The sequence below is a fragment of the Phragmites australis genome, chromosome 4 (assembly GCF_958298935.1).
Source record: "Phragmites australis chromosome 4, lpPhrAust1.1, whole genome shotgun sequence".
Classification (NCBI taxonomy): Eukaryota; Viridiplantae; Streptophyta; class Magnoliopsida; order Poales; family Poaceae; genus Phragmites; species Phragmites australis.
Window position 1 is genome coordinate 35,891,198 of NC_084924.1, and position 22,451 is coordinate 35,913,648.

A 22,451-nucleotide genomic window follows, 5' to 3' on the forward strand; every position below is an offset into this window, starting at 1 on the left:
AAGTCTTATGACTGCCTTTGCGAATGAATGTGTACGAATCGGTAAATGTCTGTGGGACCTGGGTTCGTCTGAGAAGAATAAGCGAGAATGAACAAAAAAGTGAAAAGAAAAACAAAAAAGCGAGAATGTACTAATCGGTAAATATCTCTGCCGCGGCATGGAGCGCGGCAGTAGTCGCCTACGCGGGCTTGACGGCCCGGAACATGGGGTGCATCAGCCGGCCGAGCTCCTCGTCGTCAGCGTCCAGCGGCTCACCGGTTTCGTCCCTGGCGCGACGCACGGCGGTGCCGTTGAGCGACTCGTGCTCGAACCCATACAGCCTCAGTATCTGGTCGTAGGCGAAGTTGAGCGCGCGCTCCATGCCGCGCCGTCACCGCTCCGCCGGGTAGCTGTCCGCGTACCGCCGGCACGGCTTGCACCCGACGAAGTGTGTCACAAGCGGCCACCGGTCGTCGCCGATCCCGCCGGGCCGCCCCTTCCGCAGCAGCTCTTCGTGCCTGTCCACGATCCTCTCCCAGAACCCGTTGAGCTCGTAGGTGCTCTCCAGGAACGTCTTGTCGCCCCACCTCCCCCGCTGCGTCACGAGCAGGTACACGAGCGCCGACTGGTCGTGGGCCTCGAACGGCGGGCGCCAGGAGAGCTCCTCGGCGAAGAGCTCGACGTACCTGTCGCGCACGGGGACGCGGCCCCATGGGCGCCCACGCGTCGAAGAGGTCGAGAGACCACTGGCAGTTCCGGATGAGGAAGCTGCCGGTGTTGATGCCTTGGCGGCCCAGCCGTGGACCACGAGGTTGTAGGGCTCGTACCTCTCCCACGGCAGCTCGAACAGCATGTCCGTGAACACCGCGTCGGAGTCCACCCACCAGAGGAGCTCTGCATCCGGGTGCGTCAGCATCAGCGTCCGCAGCAGCGGCAGCTTCGCCCAGAACCAGGACATCTCGGCGTCGAGGAACGCCGTGTTGTAGAACACTTCGAGGCCGTGCACGCGGCAGTAGTCGGCCTTGTTGTTGAACGCCCGCAGCAGCAGGTGGTCGCCGTCCGAGTCGGGGCACTGAGCCGGCGCGGAACCTGTCACGACCAGCACCCGCGGCCGGCCTGGCGGCACGCGCATGGGGAACTCTGGGTGCGCGGCGAGCCACGCGGACCGGCGCGCGTCGTAGTCCAGGACGGTGCGGCCCAGCGAGTAGGGCGGGTCCGTCAGCTGCCGAGGCGGCGGGAGGCCGCTGTCCTCGTCGCTCGTATCATTGCCGCCAAAGGCGGCGGTGCCGGGACGTCTTTGTGGACGGGTTCGTTGAACACGACGCGGATGCGCGGGACTTTGAGGTAGGACTTAGTCGTGCCGAGGATGAGGAACAGCACGCCGACGGCGAGGAGGAAGACGGCTGCGGTGGTGGGGCTTGTCGGGGACACTACTAATCAGTACGCGCGAGCAGCCGTCCACACGAACCACCCACACATCTCCATCTTTCTTTTTTCGAAAACTTTTTTCCTCCCCTTTTTCATTTTTTAAAAAAGTTTTCTAAATTTTTTCTCTCTTAAAACTCTTTGCTCAACTTTTGAGGAAAAACTTTCGAGAAAAAAATTTGCAAGAAAAAAAATCAGAAAAAACTATCAAGAAAAGTTTATTTCGAGTTATTAGTGGGCTCGACGGGCCGCTCGATCGGTTACACGCGAGTTGTGCTGCTTGCGTGTAATCGTGGAACTGAAATTTCGGCTTGTGGGGGCACAGTGGTGGTAGTAACATCGGTTGCTGGCTCGCCGGTCGGCGGCTAGCTTGGGCAAGTTGTGTTCTGTCATTGTTGCTAGATGTTAGATGGCGGGAGTTGCATCTTCTTTTAAAGGACGACAAGAGCATTGCCCATTTTTTTAAGAAAAAGAGAATTGACTCAGTTTATAAAGAAAATCGGGTCCGAAAATCTCACAAATGCACGATAAAAAGGAACCGACGGACTACCCGAGACAACAATAGATCTAAAAAACAAAACAACGCCCACACCAAAGACGCAACCAGACAACAGTCAACTCATACCCCAACTCAACTCGCGCATTAACCAACCCAACGCCTACCTCTCCCACGATACGGATGGCAGAGCCCTGCTCCCACGCCACCACAACTCGGCTGGTGGAGCCCTACTCCACGTCGCCACAAACACAACTCAGTTAGCGGAGCCTTGCTCCCACGCCGCACCTCTCTGACACCATAAGTCGGCAGCGCGTCGCTTCAGAGGAGCACGTATTGGAGCCAATTGCTGACGAGAAGCGCTAAATAAAATGGAGAGCCACCATGAGATGAGGACGTAGAGGTAACCCTACAGAAGAAATCAGGGGATTCTCGAAGCGACGCCTTCAGGAAGGTAATGACATCGATGCCATTGTAACCCATCTGAACATCCGAACAGGGTTTTCACCTAGAGAAGCATCTAGGGTGCAGGAGCCACGAAAATGTCGCATCCAGGGAGGGAATGGCGCCTGAGCGTGTCAACAACATTGGCACCAGCAAGCTAGGCAGAGCTTTCGCTTGTAATTCCTTACCCTGGAAACCTGCATGAAAAGAGGCACATGCGTCCCGCGCAGTAGCACCCCCAAGCAGCAGCGCTGCCCCATGGTCCACCAGCACCACGAAGCTCCCCACGGGCCGAAACTTGTAGAAGAGGAGGAGACCGGACAAGGGGAGGAGCAACGCCAAATGCTAGGACCGGGATCAGCACGGATGAAAAGCCAAGGGAGCACACGGGAAGCCGTGGAGGCACCACAGCAGCATGGCAAACAACGAGCACCGCCGCCAAGGCGGCAGCACATGACAGCACGCCACGCAACGAGCGCGGCGATCGAGCGTAGCGCACAACAGCCCATCAGACACGACCACTTCCTAAACCCCGACTAGGTAGCCAGGCCCCACCGACCCCGGCCAAAGCGGTACACTGTGCCACCGCCTCCGACTCCCTACCACCACCTCAAGCACGCGGTCGACGTCTGAAAGCCTAGAGCACTGTGTGACATAAGGCCAACAACATCGACACTAGGGAGCCCGACGGTGTTCAAAACCACACGCGGCTGCACATCCAGCCCAGCGGCCGACCAGACAGCGATAAGAAGATTCGCGCGCCAAACGCTCGAAGGCGCAGGAGTCGAGAAGAGGTCGGAGGAGACGCGGGGTAAGGCGCCCTCGACGCGAAGCCGACGCACAGACCAGACGCTAGACTATTTTATTAATATTTTATAACTAAAAAAATATTTCCTGCGATTATATTTTATAACAGTTATATTTTCTACAGCTATATTTGCGATGGACGGTATATTTCTTCCTTCCTTCATGAAAATGGGCTGATGAGTAGGGTAGCTATCCGATCTGATTCGAGGCAGCGTATGGTCCAACTTTGCCTAAGTGAACTTTTGACAGAGAAAATCTTACTGGATTTTTTTAGCAGAAAATTTACTAGGTCTTTGTAATCACAGTAATATTACAGTAAATTTACTAGAAGTTTGGCCGGAAGCTCGAAACTTGGTCTAGATGGTCTCTCCTCGTACATCCAGGCATCGGAACTGCAGAATAGATATTTACGTGGCCAAACAACGATTCATCGCGAAGCATGCCTAAGCCAACATCAGAGTGCCTGCTGACCAACATCAGAGAGTGCCTAAGCCAACATCGCGAAGCATGCCTAAGCCAACATTCATCGCGAACCATGAGAACATCAGAGAGTACCTAAGCATTAAGCAACAGTGTGTCAGAAAACCACTAGCCTTAGCCAAACATCTCCCACGACATCCTCACTGAACACTGAAAAAAAACATGGATGTTTTGATGCTCAACAAAATCAAAGCAAAGGTCGATCCAATCCAATGATCGATGCATCCCACCCCTGGAAGAGTCGTACCTGAGATTTACCATAATGGTGTTTGATTGGTGCCCTAATGTGCCTGTAGCCCGAGCCCTCACCCCTTCGTCTATGCGCCTTCCGCTTGATCCTGCTATGAAGAACCAAATCCAACAAAGAATGGATGGATTTAAAAAAGGGGCAAGCATCCTGGCCTTCTTTGAAGGCCTACATGGAACAGGGATTGATTCTTGACCTGTTCGCTCCACCCTTGGAGTTCTACCAACCAACCTAGGGTCAGCTCCTCAGATGAATGAATGGATGAATTTGAGGGCAGATTGAACCAAATCCCCAGCTAATTTATTGGAGAAAAATAAAGACCTGTATCTAATTTGAGGGCAGAATCATCCTTTGGAATAGAGGGAATCCATGCAAGTTGATTTAATCTAGGATGACTCACCAAGGAAATGAATCCGGATGGGATGGTGATGGGTCTCCACTCCAGTCGAGTGGACCAAAGGAGGAGGGACTGTCGTTGGCATTGCGTCTGGACTCGGCAGTCGGTCTCAAGGGAGGGAATGAGACTTAGGCCACAACACCAAACATACAACAGTGGCTCGATGAGCTCGCGGAAGGTGAAGCGACTATCAAATCAGAGCTTGCGGGAGGCAGGGGATTAGCTCAAGATGGCGCGAGGGAGATTTCACAGGGGAGGGGGGCATACAATTGTCAATGGCGAGTGTTATCCACCTCCTTGGATGTGGCAAGCTTGGGGAGACGATAGCGAGCCCTAATTTTTGGCGAGCCTGATACTGAGCCAGCTAGAGCCAGTTTTTCCTCTTGTATCGATATATTTAGCTATAGGGAGCCGGTTGCAAGCTGGCTAGAGATGCTCTTAAATCATGGGCCTCTAATTTCTATTTCACCCTAGGTCCACCGTATGTCATGACTCAGGACTGGCCTTGACAGCAACAGCACTAGGAAGGTGGTTGCGGGGATGACGGAGCCCTTCGAAGGGGATGCGACATGGGCAGGGCCGAAGGTCTGTCGGAGGAGGTGCACCCACTCTCCTTGTTGGGTGAGCTCGGGGCGGGAGGCCACCTTAGGGTCGACGCAGATAAGCTCTAGGCGGTGGGGCGACCTCGGATGAGGAGGTAGGGAACGTAGGGTGAGCTCATATTTGGAGGCCCTCGTGCAATCATCTGTGCATGTTCCCTTTGGCCTCATCGTTGCGGGCGTCACGCTTGGGATGGCCGTGTGCGTCGCCATGAAGGTCCCCATGTACAGCGTGGACCAGCTAGAGCACCACCCAAAGGACTCTACTCATCGCAAGCACCAAACTGCAAGGTTAGATACGACAATGGAGATATACAGGCACATGATGTGCCCCATGAGGAAGAAAGGATGAGACAAGTGGATGAGTCATAAAAAAAAAAACATGACAAGTGGATCCACCATAATAAATGGTATTCGAGTGTGTGAAAACCCCACTTGTTGTATGTCTGGTCCCTAGACTTTGTCTCAAGTCAAGAGCTTGCTCCAATAATACGTAATTCTGTTGCCGGCCGGCACACGTGCTACGGCGACACGTGGTGATCGTATGCGACCCCGCTGTCGACCAATTGCTAGCAGGATACACTCATACATCTTAATTTTTCAATCTACTCGAAGAAGGAATGCGTGCATCCGTAATTGTGTCTTGCTTTTGTCTACAGTTAGCAATGATCACACGTAGAAACGAATTTGATGACGAGGTTGCAAAAAAAGAAAATGCTGGATTGTGACAGGCAGGCTGCCAGCGGTATTTGCTGGCTAGGCACGCAGAAATTACTTAGAGCAATTAATATTACGTAAAGCACCGTCAATTGAAAATAACAATTAAACATATATTTTTTTCCGAATGAACAATTAAACATATATGGCAGCCAAATAGCCAACCGATCAGTATATTTGGCAGACATTAGCAAGGACTCCGATGGCAGCCGGCGCGCATTGTATCGACGACCAAAACAACGAAACTTCCAAAACCCAACGCGTCCATGTGTCTCAATTACTAGGCATCTCCAGCGGAGGTGCTTCGAGAGGTACGTGCACCGTCGACAATGTCGGCGCAAGCCGACCGGCGAGCCCGGCAGCAACGGCTGCTCCCCGTCCCGATCATCCCCGTCGTCCTCTTCCTTGTCGCGCCATGCGCGCTCTTCTTGTTCACGTCGCCCAACTTGGCGCTCCCCCGCATCCGCATCGAGTACGGCCGCCGCGACGGCGACGCTCCCTCTAGCGCGCCCACGAACGAGCCGCCACCGTCAATGTCACCTTCTCCGGCTGCGGGGGTCGACAGAGACCAGGAGCAACGGCTCCCGCCGCTGCGCCAGCTGACGGACCGGCCGTATTCGCTCGGTCTGGCCGTGTCGAACTACGACGACCGCCGGGCCAAATGGCTCCGCCACCACCCGCAGTTCCCGGCCTTCGTCGCTCCGGGGAGGCCACGGGTGCTCGTGGTCACCGGGTCCTCGCCGGGCCGGTGCGGGGACACGTACGGCGATCACTTGCTTCTCCGCGCGTTCAAGAACAAGGTGGACTACTGCCGCGTGCACGGCTTCGACGTCTTCTACAGCAACGCGGTTCTCGACGCCGAGCTGTCGGGGTTCTGGACCAAGCTGCCGCTGTTGCGCACGCTGATGCTCGCGCACCCGGAGGCCGAGCTCCTCTGGTGGGTGGACTCCGACGTGGTGTTCACCGACATGCTGTTCGAGCCGCCGTGGGGCAAGTACGCGCGCCACAACCTCTTGCTCCACGGCTGGGACGAGAAGGTGTATGCCGCCAAGAGCTGGCTCGGCATCAACGCCGGCAGCTTCGTCATCCGCAACTGCCAGTGGTCGCTCGACCTGCTGGACGCGTGGTCGCGCATGGGGCCGCGTGGCCCCGTGCGGGACAGCTACGGGAAGGTCCTCGCCGAGACGCTCTCCGACCGGCCCCCGTACGAAGCCGACGACCAGTCGGCGCTCGTCTACCTGCTCGTTACACAGCGCGGGAGGTGGGGCGAGAAGACATTCCTCGAGAGTTCTTACAGCCTGCACGGCTACTGGGTGGGGATCGTGGACAGGTACGAGGAGATGCGGCGCAAGTGGGCGCCGGGGCTCGGCGACGGCCGGTGGCCTCTGGTGACGCACTTCGTCGGGTGCAAGCCGTGCGGGGGGCAGTACGCGAGCTACGACGAAGCGCGGTGCCGGCGCGGCATGGAACGGGCGTTCAGCTTCGCCGACGACCAGATACTGAGGCTGTACGGGTTCGAGCACGAGTCGCTCAACACCACCGTCGTGCGGCGCGTCCGGAATGAGACCGGCGGACCGCTGGACGCGGACGACGAGGAGCTCGCCCGGCTCTTGCACCCGACGTTCAGGGCTGCCAAGCCCATGTAGTTGAGTAGGATTTGATTCACCTAAATACCTAAACACCTCCGTACCGGGAAAATTGCCGCTGTATGTATGTACGGAGTAACAGGTTTCAATGTGAATGTGCGCAGCTGTAACATGTGGTTTTTTTTTATTTTACACACAGAATTTATCTCTTGATGTAAGCACCAATTGTGCCACTTTTGTTATGAAATCTATTCTTTTTAATAGCACATAAGCTGCATGCATGCATGAGCAAATATAGGTGCACCTTATGAACCTGACGTGTCAAATTGTTTGACAGTTTTCTTCACAATAAAAAATAAATTATTTGACAGCGTGAGACTAGATAACTAATAGTACCCCTTGTCATTTTATACCACAAAACTTGCAGGAAAAAGAACTGTATTCTATGACAACGACCTCAAGAAAATGATCAATTATTGATTGACTAGCTCAATCAAGTTGGTTGTCATCACAACAGAGAAGTGCTGGGTTCACCAGAAATTGACTATATATCTATCACCAACGGAAAAAACAGTACAGAAAATAAACTGTAGGCTGATAATGAATCAAAATTTCCATTACATTGCGTTCTCTAAGGCTCTAACTACATAGCTAGGCTGTAATATTCATCCTGGGCAACTAGCTCTGATTTTTGCACTTGCAACCTTCTATTATTCCGCGCCTTAGTTTTTCACCGTTTTATCTGGAGTTGTATTTGTCATAGTACAGATTGAAGCACCACCTCAAGTAGGTGTGTTTGAGGCACACGTCTCAATGGGTTCATGCTCGTGAAAAATGGTAGGCATGGTTTGTGTTCAGAAACTTACATCAGCTTCGTCCAACGATGTAGACAAAAAGTTCAAAGTGAAATCATCTAGGTCTCCTTCCAGGACCGAATCCGGGTTGGATATTTCATAGTTTGTTCGAAGATCTTTGACCATACAGTATGGCTGCTAAAAGCAAAGAAATGAATTATTTATTTATATCTGTTAAGTACTATACAAGTCCAATTGCAGAAATAATTATGAAATTATGATGTTTCCACTTAGCAACACCCATCTTTATTCCATACTCTAGCTCATTTCACAATTTGGATAGCTAAGCACACTAAAAAGATTGCCTCTCTTATTTTTAACTTTACTAGAAAATTTATGACTGAAAATGTAGATAAAAATGTGTACTTAATGATGTAACCATGTAAGTCCTGTAATTAGTAGTTTGCAGCTTGCTTCTTGATTTTCAAAAAACATGAGGTGAGGATGCAAACAAAATAGAAATAGGAAGACGAACTCCGTAGACTAGCAAGTAGCAACCCAGACCACATAAAAAAATACAATTGTGAGGTCACAGTTTTATCATTGCCAGTATTGCTCGTTTAATCTGATAGTCTCTCAAATGGAAAACTTACATGGAGGACAGAAGATCTTATTTGGTTGCCCCAGCTGATTTCATTGAGTGATTGTGTGTGCTCTGCATTCATCTGTGCTTGGCGGGCAATCTCAAGCTGGTCCAGACGACATTGGAGCACTGCCATTGCTGATACCTTGTTCATGTGTTGTGATCTGCACATCTCAAGCAGGACTTAGCAACATTTATTCTTATAAACAAGCAGGCATAAAAATAGCAAAAATGTTGTTTCTGTTTGATCAAGAACCACCCATCAATTAAGAAGGAAATAAACAGTCGCAACTTATGCTGCACAAATTAACAATTTGATGCCATAATGGGAAATGGTTAATCGTTTGGAATCAAAATAAAAAGACCTCAAATTTACCTTTCGTTTTGACACGTTGCAGTTATCCCAGTTGGAATGTGCACAATTCTAACAGCACTTTCTGTAGTATTGGCATGCTGGCCACCAGGACCACCAGAACGGAAACGTTCTATCCGAAGATCCGAGTCCTTTATCTGGTATTGGGTTGAGACATCCCCAAGCATAGGTATTACAGCAACAGCAGCAAAGGAAGTGTGCCGCCGCTTCCCACTGTCAAATGGAGAAATTCGCACTAATCTATGAACTCCTACTTCGGCTTTAGCATATCCAAACGCATATTCACCGTCAACTTTGATAGTAGCCCTCTGGAAATAACAGCTATTTAGTATGAGCAAATGTTTGCTATGTAGTCCTCAAATTAGAAAGGCTGCTTTGAAAGAGAGTGAACTTTATGTCCACATGGAATATGTCTCCAGCAAAATATGTAAATGGCATAGTCTGTGTGATGAAGTCGTTAATTCAGCAGAGGGTACTAGTGAGAAAACAATTAAACCTTGATTCCTGCTACTTCACCAGGCATTTCTTCTACCACAGTGACTGTATTTCCATGTTGTTGAGCCCACGATCTATACATGTTCATGACCATTGCAGCCAAGTCCATGTTCTCGGTGCCTTCAGCTCCTGCCTGAACCCGAAACCATCATCATAACAAATCACCCACTAAAAACCTTGTCAGGAAAGCATACAAAGAGCACTAGTGCTTCAAGTACAAGAGATCTAGATTGAGCAGTTCACTCTAAAAATTCTTAAGATGGTACAAAAAAATAAACCTCAATGAAGCAAGAGCAGGAGTCATTGTCTCCAGAAAGCAACGCATTGAGTTCTTTCTCCTTTGCACTTCTTCTCATATCAGCTAAAGCCCTCATACTTTCCTGCACAAGACAATTAAAATAACGGATAAAAGAAATAGCTTGTTGGCACCATGAACGCAACAAAGATCTATATAATTGTGTTTCAAGCTTTATACTCACCGTCTCAAGTTCATTAGCATTTTCTTCACGTGCAAGCCTTAACATCTCAATGTGTTCAATCAACTCCTGCTCAAATTGGTTCACTGACTTAAGCTTGCCCATGAGCTCACCGTGCTCACGGCTAACCCTCCCAGCAAAAACTGGATCATCCCAGAGGTCTGACCTCTCCAACACCACAGCCAGTTGCTTCGTTCTCTCAAGTATCCATCCCCACTGCACAAATCAAAACCACGCGAAGATCAGATAAAATGGAACTTTCAGGTAAGTGCACACGAGCACACACTGACACCTGACCCTGTGCCACACAATGCGCACTAGGTTCGTTCATGTGCCTGAGAGCATCAGGCACCTAAGATGAACATCCTGGCGCGACCATACTAGACAATCCACCAATTAGTCCTACGGAAAAACACAAAGCATGAGGTATCGTGTGAATATTTGACCTTGAGGCGCTTCTTGATGAGCTTGATGGACTGCGCAACGGCGGCGGCGTGGCTGGCCAATCGCTCTCGGCCTCGGGAAGGATCGTCCACCCCTTGCCTGAGATCGAGTCCACCGTCAGGCCGCCCGCCGTCATCGGCGCCTCCGCCACCGCCGCCGTGGACGAAGAGGAGAACCACCGCCCCGGGTCGCGGAGGAGGGTTGAGTCGGCGGTGGCGGGGAGGCCGCCAGTGGGCCCCAGGAGGGACGCCAAGGCGGCGCCATGGGCTAGGAGGCGCTCGGTAGGGTTTGGCGTCCTGTGGCAGGGGCGGGACAAGAGGAGCGCCGCCGCTGATTGGTTAGGAGGCGGGAAGCCATTTTCGGCGGCCTCGACCGGACGACGCCGGTGAGAGGAAAGCTGGGCAAGGTTAGTCTCTTCAAATACGTTTTGATGCTTGGAAGGCACGTCCACTGTTGGAGGACCGTGGTATTCCGCCTTCGGATTGTAGTTACTCCTTTTCCGTAGGTGTATATATCGTGGAAAGAGAAGTGATACGAAGAATGTGCCATCGAAATCACGATTCAGAACCTTGGGCATATGGCCCATCAGATTGCAATTGCCTTCCACGCCATTAGTTCCTCTGGGGAAAGTGGATCACAAGAAAATCTGTAGTGCTTAATTCCATCTTTCTCTTCCTGCAAGCCACTGAGGTATGCCTCAGTTGCAGATGCTTTGTATCTCTGCCCAAGAGTTGGCAAGGGATACCTGTTGTGCTTGCTCTGGTTGAGATCACAACAGCCTATGGTAGAACTAGAATTCCGTGTTGCCGCCATCCTCGGTCCTTCGCCAGTTGAATCTCCTACTCTTAGGCTACGTTTCTGTCGGCTTCGTTGCTTCTGCCTCCTCGCTCTGCATCGATCAAATTTTTTAGCCTGGTTGGCTCCTTCAATGAGCTTCGACCTCCCAGGGGTTCATCCTTCAGGTTCCTTGATACTTGGCCATTCTTCGAGTCCATACATGCGACCAAAGTAGCACAATAGAAATAGTAACGTTGTGAATCGCTTCCTGTCTAAAGAGTTAGCTGAGACCGGCCGAAGTAAAGATGGTGGATGTGGTACCATTTCACCAACAATACCAATGATTCCCAATTTGCAAGTCCTCTTATCCACATTCTACTCCTTCCACTCTAAACCTGCGACCATGAGATTGCTAGGTGATCTGATCACAACAAATGAGGCTCTGAGCCTTTGCGCTATGAGATGCATTACGAATGTCCTCACACGGTGCCATGTCTTCCGCGATGTCGTGTCCGCAACGAGGGCCTGCCTCTTTAAGTAATCCAATCGATCAAATTATGTCCCAAGTCAGAACCACTGCTAGCTCACCTCATAGTTGAAAGCTTAAAAATCTTAACAAAGAGCTCCCTAAAATACTTAGTTGAATGTTTTTTCCCTACTGAAACTTCGAAAATTCTGATTTTTTCAAAGAATGACGAAGTTTTCAGTTGAAAGTTTAAAAGTTTATTTGTAATTTAAATTTCAATGGTTTGAAACACCAATTTAGATTTTGAAACTTCAAATCTTCGAATGAAAGTTGTCAGACTGCACGGATGGTAATAAGAGTAAAAGTGTAGAAACGGAGGTGGAATTATCACATGTTAGACTACCCCTAACCATATTCTGTTCATTTCATTTACTTTCTCATTCTTCTTCTCGTTCTCATTTTTTTTTTATTTTTCTCTCATCTTTAATAGTTTCATTTAAAAAAATTCGTAAAGAGAAATGAGAGAATCTCGTTCCGAAGAGAATAGCTTTGAAAATCCCTCAATGATAAAAACCGTAAAGAAAAATCGTTATAGTATTAAAGGGAACAAAAATCCGTTCTTGAAAGAATTCTCCCGAAAATCGTCACAGTTTTAAAAATTTCTCCCGAAAATATTTACCTGTAGCTAAGAGCATGGTTTCCGTCGTTGCAGACACCTCACTTGCAAGAAACAAACGACGCAAATTACTCCTGTAACAGTATCTAAGTTCATGTAATAGTGCGTAGAACCTTCGCACTGTTGAATTTCAGTTTGTCTTCTTTTTCCTATCCCACAAGTGAGGTCGAATTTATCCTCATATATTATAACTCTTGTTTTGGATGGTTAATGAAGATAGTTATATCTCTATCCATCAAGATTTTTATATCTCTCCGGTAGATAATATATCCGTCAATAATGATAAATGATGTATCTGTTTTTAGTGACTTTGTTAATCTTCTAACTCCGTATATCTGACTAGTGACTTCATTAATTTTTTTCTTTAGTAGACGTTATATAAATACATGTGATGATTTATATAAGTACATATGATAATGTAAATATATACGCCTATAAATTGTACTAATGTTTCACAAAAAATAAAAAATTTACTTGCGTTAGACGATTTCTACACATGCGATTGACAAATTTACCCCGTTAGGCCATTTACATGATAAGCTCCCGGTGATAAGATACCACAAAACAATTTCGTGACTTCAGCTCGGGCTTACGGAACGGTGATACTAGAACAGAATTAACTTGCACCTGATTCGTTTCATGTTCACAGCGGCCTATGGACTTTTAAACACGATCAGTTGATGATTGTCATGAATGCTCAATATATATAGCTGCAGCAACAGATACGATGCATGTAACAAGAAAATCCTCCGGTCCGCATACAGGAAAGCTGAAAGCATGGATAGTTGGATACAAGGATCCAATTGCCGTACAAGTTGCTTACACTAAAACGTAACAATGGCAACATGGCGGTACACCACCCTTCCATAGAGCGCCCAAATAAGACTCACAACTAGAGTGGCGATCTACGTGACAGAACAAACGTTTCCGGTGGTTCAGAATATGCCGGAGAGCACGTTGGCGGCCGTGGACAGCGCGGCCCCGGCGATGGCGCACTGCACGACCTGCTCGCGCGACGCGCAGTCCGACGTCAGTGCGACCGCGGCGCCCGTGATGGCGCCGGCCACCGCGCTGTTCCTCCAGTCGTGCGCCCCGCGCACCTCCGTGAGGCCGTAGGTCAGGCCGGAGTGCACCCCTGCCGCGAGCCCTGCATCAGATCGGATCAAGCAGCAGCAAAGCAGCGTCAGAACTAGCCAAGCCGTTACAAACAAAGCACTCATCTGTTCAACTTCCATGTGCTAGCAGGAGAGCGGATTGGTAGAACTGTTACCCCACTGCAACGACTCTTTGCTCACGCTTTTCACCTGAGAAAAGAAAAATGAGGCAGCAGAGAAAAGCAAGATCACAAACAAGAATGACAGCAAGGTACGGTCGGTACAGAACTAGAACTCTGTTAATTTTGTAGATGGCTTACCATAGCCTCAACTGACTTGCTACTGTTAGTCCCTGCTCAAATTGCCAACACAAGATTAATGCTCTCATTTCCACAGGGTTACATTGTTAAGCAGCAAACTAATAACCGGCTGAAAAATCAGAGTCGTTACCATTAAGTTCCGGGAACGACCGTTTCCTTGAGCCGGTGGTGCCGGACACCGATCCTCCCTCGCCTGCAGTCAGTCACAGAACGAAACAGAGCACCCGTTTCGTGAGCTTGTTCTACAAGCAGCAGCACCAACAAGAAGGGTTTGTTACCGTCGATTGCCATGAAGTATGATTCCCTCGCGGCCGCCTGGACCGCGCCGATCTGCAGGATTCGGGAGAAGCAGTGGAATCGAGTTGGTTAAAACGGCTCACCTCACACGGGCACAGCGCCGGGGAGGCTTGGAAGCAAAGAGATACTGATCGAAGTGGAAGTGTCTGCACAGAGCGAGTAGCGTGATGCGTGCGTACCCCGGCAGCCTTGACGAAGCTCTCGGCGATGCGGTTGAGGAGGGGGTGGCCGAGATCCAGCATCCAGTTCTTCTCCAGGCCGCAGCGCACCTCGTCCACGAACGCCCGGGCCTGCGTCTCCACGCTGCTCATCTTCCTCGCTCCTCTGTTCTCCTCCGCTGTTCAGCTGTTGCAAAGTGCCCAACAAGATGGTAGGCGCTAACACCTCTACAGGTGTGTAGATAAACGCCAGGCGCTGCAGAGAAGGCCGAGGCGGTAAACTCTGGAGGGCCGAGGCAGCACCAGTCAGTACAGAACAGGTCACCTCCGTACTGGTCCTGGCCTCTGGGGAAGAACTGGAGGTGACACGTACGCCCACTCCACGGACACGTGCCGTAGCGGGCTGTAAATCGTGGCACTCTTCTAGAGCGTGCGCGGCCCCCGCCCCCCTGGTTCATGAGATCTGGCAAACTGTGTGCTGGCCGGTTTTGCTACTTCCAACACACCAACAACAAATATTTGTTGTACACACTTCCTAGAAATCTAGGATTGCTTTAGTCGAGGGTGTTAGAATGTATGAACTTAGTCTATTATATTTTTATATTTTTAAATAAATTTTAAAGATCTAATTATGTGATAGAGATTTGTATTTTTTACTCTTATTTTGTTAATAAAAGTGGATAGAGATCAATTTAAAAAATTTCTCTCTTTCATTTAGCGTGTGTGAATGAAAGTATTAGAAGAACACATGCACGCTTGTTCGTCTCGTGGGGTCGGGGCCGCGGCGAGGGTGAAGGGCGTGCGCATGACAAATACGTGAATGATCCGCTAAAATCGGGCCCAGTTACTTGCGCAAGTTCGGCTTCTTTTTACAGTTTCTGTCTTTTTCTACGTGGGCAAACGAATAAATATATAAAAATCATTTTGGTCAAGACTTTGATCGTGGCGATGTAACCATCCCCGATCGTGATGCGTCTCACCTGCGTAACTCTCCCTCTATATATATCTACCAGTCGCCACACGAAGAAGAGATGCGGGACACCACATGCAATTAGAGTTTTACCAATTTCTCTCTGTTGCGTCGTCGCACGTAGTCTACCCCCATCCCGCTAAGCCAGCGTGCACCGACGGACGAGAGAGCAGGTCTCCAGAACCCGTAGACCTTGGGATCCTACACCAGGAGAGGGCGAATAAGGTTTTTGAGAAGCTCTCGTCGCGACTGCTCACTATCTGTTTCCTCTACATTATCGCGATCTACTTCGACTACTTCGTATTTGTCATTGCCTACTAGATCGACATCATGGTGGCCTCTGCATTGACTACTTCATCTTCATCATCATCTACTGCATCGAACATCGACACCACGGGAGCGTCTGCATCTCACATCGCTATCAGGTACGTATGTAAATCCTACTCGAGTACCTAGTCGAGTATATCTGTTGGTCGAGTACCTAGTCGAATATCTTATCAAGGATATGCTCTAGGCAAAGCGTGTTGAGACTTGTCGAATCCTACTCGAGGCTAGTCGGAGTTAGTCAGAACACGGTCGTTATTGATTATTTGCATTCGTTATTGTTCATTTTATATCAAGAATTAAATTAAATTAAATCTAAAAGTGATATTGCTTCTAATAATTCAAAAATCTTATTGTAGGCACTTTGATTTAACAATGGCTGGTTTTGTTGATGCACTGAGATCGGACAAGTTTACTGGTGTGCACTTTAAGAGATGGCAGATCAAAGCCACTATGTGGCTTCGGCTATGAACTGCTACTGGGTTGTATCTGGCATGTCTGAAGGAACTCTTTCCTCTAATAAGGAGAAGAAGTTCGAGGAAACTTACAACTCTTTATATGATGTATTCTTAGCGCTCTTGTTGATCGTCTCTGCGATGTATACATGCACATAAAGGACGTAAATGAGTTGTAGGACGCACTGAATGCAAAATTTGGTGCGTCAAATGCAAACAGTAAACTGTATATCATGAAGTAATATCATAACTACAAGATGGTTGATAATCGATCGGCAGTCGAGCAGGATCATGAGATTCAGTGCATTGTAAAAGAACTTGAGCTCCTAAAGTGTACCTTACCTGATAAGTTTGTGGCTGGCGGCATCATTTCCAAATTGCCTCGCTCGTGAAGAAATTTTACCATTGCTCTAAAACACAAGAGACACAAGATCTCTATTGAGAGTCTGATCACGTCTCTTGATGTTGAGGAGAAAGCTCGAGCTAAGGATGTGCATAACAAAGGAGGCGATAGATAGTCTAGCGTAAATGTGGTACAACCGTCCTCTAATGATAAGTATAAAGGGAAAAATAACAAGGTCAAACAAACCACCAACTCAAAAAAGAAGATGATAAACAAAGATGATAAACCTTGTTTCCTGTGCGACGAGGTTAGCCATTGGGCTAAAGATTGCTAAGACCATAAAGGAAGAAAGGTTAATCAAGGGAAGAATATCAAGTCTGTCAACGTGACCATTGGCAACACTAAAGGATAGAACTAGTGAGTATGATAATCTACCTACTGTTCTTTCGGTGAATCAGTCTATCAATTGATGGATTGATACCAGGGCTAATGTTCACGTGTCTGCTAACAGTTCAATGTTCTCTTCTTTTTCTGTCTTAATGGGAAATAGGTCTCATGCTCCTATTCATGGTATTGGCATGGTAGATCTGAAGTTTACTTCGAGAAAGATCGTACAACTGAGAAACGTGCAGCATATCCCTTCAATAAACAAAAACTAGTTAGCGGCCCCTTCTCTATATAGACGGGTTTAAGATAGTACTCAAGTCTAATAAAGTAGTTCTGTTGAAGCACGGACTTTTATCGGTAAAAGCTATGAGTGCAAAGGTTTGTTCTGTTTTTCTCTTTCTGATTTCTACAATCAATTTTGTGAACCATATTTGTGGCAATATTAATAGAGATAAGGCTAGTGTTTGATATTCACGGTTATATCATATAAACTTTGGTTGTATGACTTGGCATTCCAGCTTGAATTTAATTCCAATTTTTTTTCATTGTTAAATGTTCTAAGTGCCAAAGTTGTGTGCAATCTAAGCAACCTCGTAAGCCTCACAAGATAGCTGAGGAGAAAATTTGGCACCGCTAAAACTCATACATTCAAATCTTTGTGAAATAAATGGTGTGTTGACGAAGAGTGGAAAAAGACATTTTATGACTTTAATTGATGATGCATCTAGATTTTGTTATATGTATTTGTTGAAATCTAAAGATGAGGCTCTAGACTAATTTAAGATCTATAAGGCAGAAGTTGAAAATTAATTGGAGGAAAATCAAAAGGCTTAGGTCGGATCGTGGTGGAGAGTACTTCTCGAGTGATTTTGACTTATTCTGTAAGGGCATGAAATTATTCATGAGAGAACACCTTCCTATTCGCCCCAATCATACGAGTTAGCCGAGAGAAAGAACCACACTCTGACTAACTTGGTTAATGTCATGTTAGACATTGCGGGTTTATCTAAGGCATGGTGGAGGAGGTCTTGTTCTAAATAGAGTTCCTACTAAGAATAAGGAGAAAACCCCATTATAAAGAATGGAAAGAGAGAAAATCATCACTTTCTTGTTTGCGCACTTGGAGATGCTTTGCGAAAGTCAATATACCAATAAAAAATAGTGCAAGTTGGGGCCAAAGACAATGAATTGTGTCTTTCTGGGATATGCTCATCAGAGCATTGCCTATAGGTCTTTAGTAGTTAGATTTGAGGTATCTGACATGCTAATTGATACAATTATAGAGTCTAGAGATGCCACCTTCTTTGAGAACATATTTCATATGAAGGATATACATAACATTTCTAGTCCAATCTCTGAAATAATTCCTGAACCTATCACACCACTCGAGTATTCTGAGCAACCACTCGAGCTAGTTCCTGAGAAGGATGACAACGAGGCTCTGAGAAGGAGTAAGAGACAAAGGACAATAAAATTCTTTGGTGATTATTTCATTGTGTACATTATGGATGACACTCCCAAGTCGATTTCAAAAGCTTATGCATATCCAAATACAGACTACTAGAAGGAGGTTGTTCGTAGCGAGATGAATTCCATTCTCGCCAACGGGACATGGGAAGTTACAGATCGACCTTATGGTTGTAAACCTGTATGTTGTAAGTGGGTGTTCAAGAAAAAGCTTAGGTCTGATGGTACTATCGAAAAGTATAAGGCTCGGCTTGTGGCCAAGTGTTATATCCAAAAAGAAGGCGAATATTTGTTTGATACTTATTCACCTATCGCTAGATTGACCACGATAAGAGTACTACTATACTTGGCTTCCTCACATGGTCTTCTCGTTCATCATATAGATGTTAAAACAACTTTCCTTAATAGAGAGTTGGATGAGGAAATATATATCGATTAACCTGATGGGTTTGTAGTAGAAGGTCTAGAGGACAAGGTATGTAAGTTGCTGAAATCTTTGTATAGCCTCAAACAAGCTCCTAAGCAATGGCATGAGAAGTTCGATAGAACATTAACATCTGCATGCCTTGCTGTTAATGAAGCTGATAGATGTGTGTATTATTGTCATGGTGGGAGTGAGAGAGTTATTCTGTTTATGTATGTTGATGACATCTTGATTTTTGGAACAAATCTTGATATGATTAATAAGTTCAAATCATATATATCTAGAAATTTCAATATGAAAGATCTGAGAGAGGCTGATGTGATCTGAAACATTAAGTTGATTAGATGTGAGAATGGAATTACACTTTTACAATCCCATTATGTGGAAAAGATCTTAAGCCGCTTTGGCTACATGGAGAGCAAGATCGCTCCAACATCTTATGATCCTAGCTCAATACTTCGAAAGAATAAAAGAATTATTAGGGATCAACTGAGATACTCTCAGATAATCGGATCACTCATGTACCTAGCTAATGCTACAAGGCCTGACATCTCATTTGTTGTGAGTAAATTGAGCCGGTTTACTTCTAACCTGGGTGATGATCATTGGCATGTGCTTGGTCGAGTCATGCGCTACTTGCTCGATACTGTGAATTTTGGACTTTACTATACTAGGTACCTGTCATGTACCAATTTCTTAATCATGTCTTTAAGCATATTTATGCATCATAAGAAACATAAGCATCATGTTTAGTTGTTAAGCGTTGATAAGTGTTTGTTAATTCTAATGGTTGTTTAAAATTTCTTTGAGTTAAAAATATACCCGATATTGGAGTTCTCACTAGTTTAAGTCTCGCATAGGGTGGCGGTGAATGCATTTAAAATGGGTTTATCTAGTTTTTAGTCGTTGTGCATATGCCCTTAGGATTTCCTTTGCAACTGTATACAACTTCTTTCACTTGCAGGTGGGGCCCACCTTGTGCTGGCCCACCCCCTCCTTTTTCCCTTCGGCTGCACACCAGCACCCCTCTCTCTCTCACTCTCCCTCACTCACCCGAGCAAGCAGCAGGGCTGCTGCCCTCTTCCCCTCTCTCAAGCTCTCTCACTCCTTCACCCAAAATCTCCCTCAATCACTTGAAAGCAAGGTATGCATGTGTTGCCTTGGTGTTCACCATCTCTCTAGCTTCCCATCCATCCAATAATCACTCACATGCACGAAGATTTGAAGGATTTGCAAAGCAATTTCGTCACACTTGTTTTTCTGAAATTTCAGCAGTTGTTCATCTTTTCTCCAAGCCTTGTTTCCTCCGATTCTTCCTCAAACCGATGGCCACCAACATCCATAAGTCTTTGGGTGATTCTCCTAGGTTTTTATTGTTGTGAATGCATGTTTTTGCTTGGTTAGATTTTGAGTTTTAGAGCTGCAAATCGAGTAGTGCGAAACACCTTGCGTTCTTGATGAAATGGATATGGTGGGAGGAGAATGGATGAGATAGCTAGCGAATCGAGTGTGTAGAGCTAGTAAATTAGGTTTAGAACCATTGTATTAGTGCCATTGCATGTTTATGCGGTTTAGATTTTAACATGCAAATCAAATCGATCTAAAACTTTGCTTCGCGAAGTGCTTTCTAGAACAATCCGGAGTGTCCGGGTGGAACCCGAATAGTCCGAGTAAGCCCAGTTGAGTTTACCTAAAAATAGTATTGTTTAGTGAGCATTTTGAGTTTAGAATCCCTAAATTAGTGCTTATACATGTTTAGGTGGGATAGGTAGTTACATGCATGTTGAATCGACTGAGGAAAATCGCCGCGAAGTTCAAGTATGCCAGAACCCGGAGTATCTGGGTACCACTCGAAGGTTCCAGGTAATTCGGTTTAAAATTAACCGAGCACCTCCCTCGGAGTAAAACCTGGACAATCCGGCCCAACACAGAGGTTCCGGCCTAACCCGGAGATTCCGGGCGACCCTAGCTCAAAATACCCAAGGACCCCCACCCGGAGGTTCACCCAGAGACTCCAAAACCTGAAGAGTCCGAGTTCTACCCGGAGTATTCGGATTGTACTGTTCATTAGACTTTTTTATGCTGATTGCTTGTATATTTCATAGTTAATTCATATGAACTTCAAAAATCATTAAACTAGTTATGTTAGCTTCATATGAGTATGAGCTACACGTTAAAAATGTTGAAACTCATTAATTACTTTATTATAATTAATTAATTTGTTAAATGCATTTTAGCTTAATTAAATCATCGTTAATTAATACCATGTCCGGAAAGTATGAAACCACTTGGAAAATTCATGTTATGATTAGTGCTATCTAGAAAAAAAATGTAATTTGGAATTTGAGTGTTGTTTAAATTATTGAAGCTCATTTAGTCTTGATAGCTAGCTTAACTAAGGTCCTTTTCAGACAGATTTAAATAAATCATTTATACCATGAGCATATGTGCTTCTATTCGAGTGTTTCTTTTTGCATTATGTTAATTACCTAGTACCACATCCCTATTAAAATTTTATAACTTTTTCATAGCATCTCTTTCATGCTCATCATTACATGCGTTCTTCTTAGTGAACGAAAGACCGGAGGGTAACACGGGTATGATCGAGGGTGATCCGGAAGTTGTTTCCCTTACTTGTGAAGCTGATCAATAAGGCAAGTATCTAAGCATTTTCATATCATTACTTTGGATCGTATATTATGCCAATTGATAAGTTATGATTTATGTATATTTGTATATCAATGAGTCTTATGTTGGGTTTTGGGTTAGATCCTATTTGTTGTATTACCCTCTCTTGATATTGTTTATCGCTTGATTCTTTGTAACCTGGGTTGTTCATGTCACATAATGGTCTAACTTAAAAAGAATGTGTTATGTTTAGCATGGTATAGGTTCTCTATAGAAGTCGAGCGGTGGTTCGGTCATCGCTCGCAAGGTTATGGCTTACTTTATATCACAAAGATAATAATGATGGAGGATGGTGTAAGTTAGTGAGGATGAGCCGAGATTTGGGTGGGCAATAAAGATGACTCGAGAAGGAAGTCTCAGATGTTATAGGCCCGCTTGAATAGATTAAGCACTGTCCGTTGCTGCAGTTGGCTTTAGCACTTATCCGTACTTATCACATATCCGTATATGGGACGGATGAGCCGAATACCTTATGTAGATGTGATCTTTTAGCGTGCTAGTTTCGGGTGTTGTCAGCATAATAGGCTTGGGATGGGGTATCTAATTTGCTCTGTGAGTAATTCTAGATGACCCCGCATGTCGAGGCGCATGTTCAAACGGTTATGGCTTATTTAGGAAAGGTTGACATGAGTACCCCTTGTGTGGACCTATGTGGTCACGCAAGCCGTATGGTCCTCAAGTCATGTGGGTAATTGAGTGTCCCCTGCAGGGTGTAAAACAATTCGAATTGCCGCACTCTCGGTTATGAGCACGCTTCTGTCCATTTGCATCAACCGTAGAGTTTCGGTTGTGGTTGTGATGGTATGTTGGAAAATGTATGGTGATGTCGTTGAAGTTTTGATACGGTTCAAGTTATAATTATGGTATGATAATGATCTCAGGATAGAAGGTTATTTATGGTTAGGTGTAGATGCTTACACTTGAGTCAAAATTGCTCTTGCATATGAAATTCACTTAACCTTGTGGCAAAGTCCTTGCTAATTATCCAAATTGCATTCTACTTGCAGTCAATCTATTTATAAGTGCCCATTATGGATTAAGTTTTTTAAGTACCTTCGTACTCACGTACTTTGCTTGCTTTTCAGGTGAGAAAGATTTAGTTTTTGGCTACTTTACGCCCGCTGATGCTGGTGATAGGCTGCAGTAGTGTCATTCTACTCGTGTGTTGTTATTTTGGGGTGGCACCTTAGGGCAAATGGCACT

General features: G+C 46.4%; 2 protein-coding genes and 2 pseudogenes across 2 annotated transcripts; 1 reads left to right on the top strand and 3 right to left on the bottom strand.

Moving 5' to 3' along the window:
* Positions 1–91: 91 nt before the first annotated feature.
* LOC133916257 (probable glycosyltransferase 5) lies at positions 92–1,414 on the bottom strand (annotated as a pseudogene).
* A 4,378-nt stretch (positions 1,415–5,792) lies between these two features.
* LOC133914355 (probable glycosyltransferase 4) lies at positions 5,793–7,237 on the top strand. Its single transcript, XM_062357472.1, has one exon. It carries the CDS (start codon positions 5,921–5,923, stop codon positions 7,235–7,237), a length of 1,317 nt encoding a protein of 438 aa, XP_062213456.1. The 5' UTR covers positions 5,793–5,920.
* Positions 7,238–7,596: 359 nt separating this feature from the next.
* LOC133916258 (peptide chain release factor PrfB2, chloroplastic-like) lies at positions 7,597–10,856 on the bottom strand (annotated as a pseudogene).
* A 2,142-nt stretch (positions 10,857–12,998) lies between these two features.
* Positions 12,999–14,474, bottom strand: LOC133916259 (outer envelope pore protein 16-2, chloroplastic). The gene is made up of 6 exons (XM_062359867.1): positions 14,212–14,474; positions 14,014–14,065; positions 13,866–13,928; positions 13,736–13,767; positions 13,592–13,625; positions 12,999–13,468 (listed from the first exon to the last, which is right to left on the bottom strand). Exons 1-6 carry the CDS (start codon positions 14,341–14,343, stop codon positions 13,257–13,259), a joined length of 525 nt encoding a protein of 174 aa, XP_062215851.1. The 5' UTR covers positions 14,344–14,474; the 3' UTR covers positions 12,999–13,256.
* Between the last annotated feature and the right edge of the window lie 7,977 nt (positions 14,475–22,451).

What these genes read in the sequence shown, in the direction of transcription:
- LOC133914355 (XM_062357472.1), top strand. Translation starts at nt 5,921, where the DNA reads ATGTCGGCGCAAGCCGACCGGCGAGCCCGGCAGCAACGGCTGCTCCCC.
- LOC133916259 (XM_062359867.1), bottom strand. Translation starts at nt 14,343, where the DNA reads ATGAGCAGCGTGGAGACGCAGGCCCGGGCGTTCGTGGACGAGGTGCGC. An exon ending in GCTTCGTCAAGGCTGCCGGG is followed by an intron (nt 14,066 to 14,211) that starts GTACGCACGCAT and finishes CGAATCCTGCAG; the next exon opens with ATCGGCGCGGTCCAGGCGGC. An exon ending in GCAAGTCAGTTGAGGCTATG is followed by an intron (nt 13,626 to 13,735) that starts GTAAGCCATCTA and finishes TTCTTTTCTCAG; the next exon opens with GTGAAAAGCGTGAGCAAAGA.